At 36.2% G+C, this 2765-nt stretch overlaps 1 protein-coding gene across 1 annotated transcript; it reads right to left on the bottom strand.

Annotated features, from left to right (window-relative positions):
• Positions 1-398: 398 nt before the first annotated feature.
• LOC107584054 (transmembrane protein 229A-like) lies at positions 399-1563 on the bottom strand. Its single transcript, XM_016270461.1, has one exon. It carries the CDS (start codon positions 1476-1478, stop codon positions 486-488), a length of 993 nt encoding a protein of 330 aa, XP_016125947.1. The 5' UTR covers positions 1479-1563; the 3' UTR covers positions 399-485.
• Positions 1564-2765: the final 1202 nt, after the last annotated feature.

The raw sequence follows: 2765 nt of genomic DNA, 5'->3' as shown, positions 1-2765 counted from the left end.
CTATTTTACCCAGCATTTTTTAGAGTGTAATATTGTAGTATTTGTAGCTACTATAAAATGATTAATATACTTTTTATAAATACTATATATTCTATAATATCACTACTATTGGCGAAAACAATGATATTTGTCTGTTAAAAATTTTATGGTTTCATGCTTTTTTGTGCTTCACAATTAATTTATTCTTTAAATATAGCAAAAAAGCTATTAAACAGCCTATGCTATCCTAACAGAAGTCGGGTTCTCATTGTGACATCTTGCCCCACTTATAGTGTTTAAATTACATTATATATATATATATATATATATATATATATATATTTTTTTTTTCTGAATTCTACAGTGCATCTCGATACAGAAATCGACTTTCAAAAATAAATCTGGAGTGATAACTAGCCCTGACCTCCTCTTTTGAAAAAGCTTCTTAATTTTTTTCTCAAGCATCAAACATTCAAATGCCTTTCAGCTGGTCCCAGGAGGATATATTAGGAAAAGCCCACATGCAGTCTGTCCTCCTCCAGCTTCCCTTTTGGCAGCAGGCGTCCACTGGTGCCAGCGTTTGGCATCTCCTCGTCATTCCTATCATTGCACACAACCCTCAGCAGAATATTCGACAACATGTCTTGATACAGACTCAGACAGACCCATCCTGGAAGATACAGCAACGTCACCAGTCCCATGAAATTGAGAGGATAGTGGGAATAGTCCCAGGAACAGGCGTCATAGTGTCTCAGAGCGAAGCCCCAGCTGAACTCCCATGTATAAATGAAGCAGATGTAGATGGGAAGCCGCTGCAAGGTTCCCCATCCTCTCCTGAAGTGCAGATGGAGGTAGAGCTTCTCCACCACGAAGCTGCAGCTCCCATACATGAGGAAGGACCACAGAGACGTGTGGCCCCTCAAGGTCCGGTCTGCTTTCTCAAACAAGTTGAACACAGAGGTGAAGAGCACCTCGTCCAGAAAGCCATGCATCCCGAAGAACACGAAGCGCAGGACGCCGGGTAACCCATTCGGGCGGGATGACCTCAATAACACCCGCTTGTCCTGATACTGCAGACGCAGGAAGCCTTTATGAAAGACATTTGTGAAGTACAAAGCGAGGATGTAATGCACAACGAGCTGCGTGACGGAAACCACTCTGATGTTCTCCGTGCAGGTCACCACATTCCCTATTAAGATCTGCAGGCAGATGTACAAGGAAGGGTAGAAGACGAGGTGGAAAACGACAGGTCGCTCTTGGAAGCATCTTTTTTGCAGGTAGATCTTCTCCAAAACCAGATGCGTAATGGAGTGCACGACGCACAGATACGGAGAGGAGAACCCCAGCAGTTTGAAGTCGTTGTGATCCAGGAACCGGCGCGCGGAGGACAGCAGGATGTCCAGCGTGACTCCGTGCATCCCGTAGAAATACATGCGCATCCACTGCGGTAAAGCAGGCTGAGCTCGCAGGCTGTCCGCTCGTCTCGTCGTCTTCATCATCACCGTATCTGTCCTCAAACGCACTCAGATGTGGACGCGTCTTTGTCTGACGGTCATTTTACGCCGCGACTCGCCGGTGGCACGCATTTCTTCTTGCGCGATCATTGGAAGGAGCGAAATGGGCAAAGAAGAAAGGACAGACTTAATAAAACCCACCTCAAGATGGCGCTGTCCTATTCATCTAAACCTATACAAAGTAAAACGTCGCAAAAGTGTTATAACAATACGGCATTATACACAGTTCAGCACATCAACACTATATTATATTATATTAATAATTTGTATACATTACAATGAAAATAATTAAATTTTATTGTTTTAAAGTATTTGATTTATTTGATCTTTGTGTTATTTGATAAAATAGTGTACTATTATATCATATCTAACGTATATACTAGTATATTTTATATCTACAGTTTTATTTTATTCTTCTTTTTAAAAAAAAATCTTTTTCCATACCTATATTTATATATAATTTTCTTGTGTTTGTATTCTTTAATAATTGCACTGTCCATGGAGCGGACCTGACTTACATTTCACTGCTGGTCATATATTCTCTATATAACCATGTATGTGACAAATAAAAAATCTTGAATATTTATATATATATGATTTATATTTTTATATTTTTGCTATTGCTGCATTTATATTATTTGAGATCTTTTTATATTTAATTATATTCATTTTCATTTTTTATTTTATAAAATACTATATTACACAAATAGATTTATTTATACTTCATAAATACGTTATCTTTATCATATATAATATATATTTATACGTTATCTTTAATATGTATATAATATATGTGTGTGTTCGGTGTAGATTTATGTATATATAAATACACCAAACATACAGTATGTATTTTGAAAATATTTACAATGTATTTACATGTCTATATTTATATTCATGCAATTTATATGATAAATATGTTTAATAAATAACAACATATTTTTCTGAAATGTAAACATGCATGTGTGTGTGTATTTATATATACATAATAAATATACACAGTACACATACATATATTATGTAAACAATATATCATATACAATATATCATATTTGATCACTAGTCCTCATATTCATCCATATTTAAAAGCCCACTATGCTCTCAAATTCATTGATCACCTTGGTATTGTAAAGTTGTAGTGTAATTCAACACACAATCTAGAAACTGTGTTAGGATAATTGTACATACAAAATACTTAACATTGTTTTAGCTTCCATATTTACAGTATTTTTGTAAATATGAGGCACTGTGAGGTTTGAGCTCAGAGACACTCCT

This window comes from Sinocyclocheilus grahami, unplaced genomic scaffold (assembly GCF_001515645.1).
Source record: "Sinocyclocheilus grahami isolate Dianchi unplaced genomic scaffold, SAMN03320097.WGS_v1.1 scaffold56.1, whole genome shotgun sequence".
NCBI lineage: Eukaryota > Metazoa > Chordata > Actinopteri > Cypriniformes > Cyprinidae > Sinocyclocheilus > Sinocyclocheilus grahami.
Note: the sequence above shows the minus strand (reverse complement) of the source record. Positions and strands in the feature narration are given on the sequence as shown.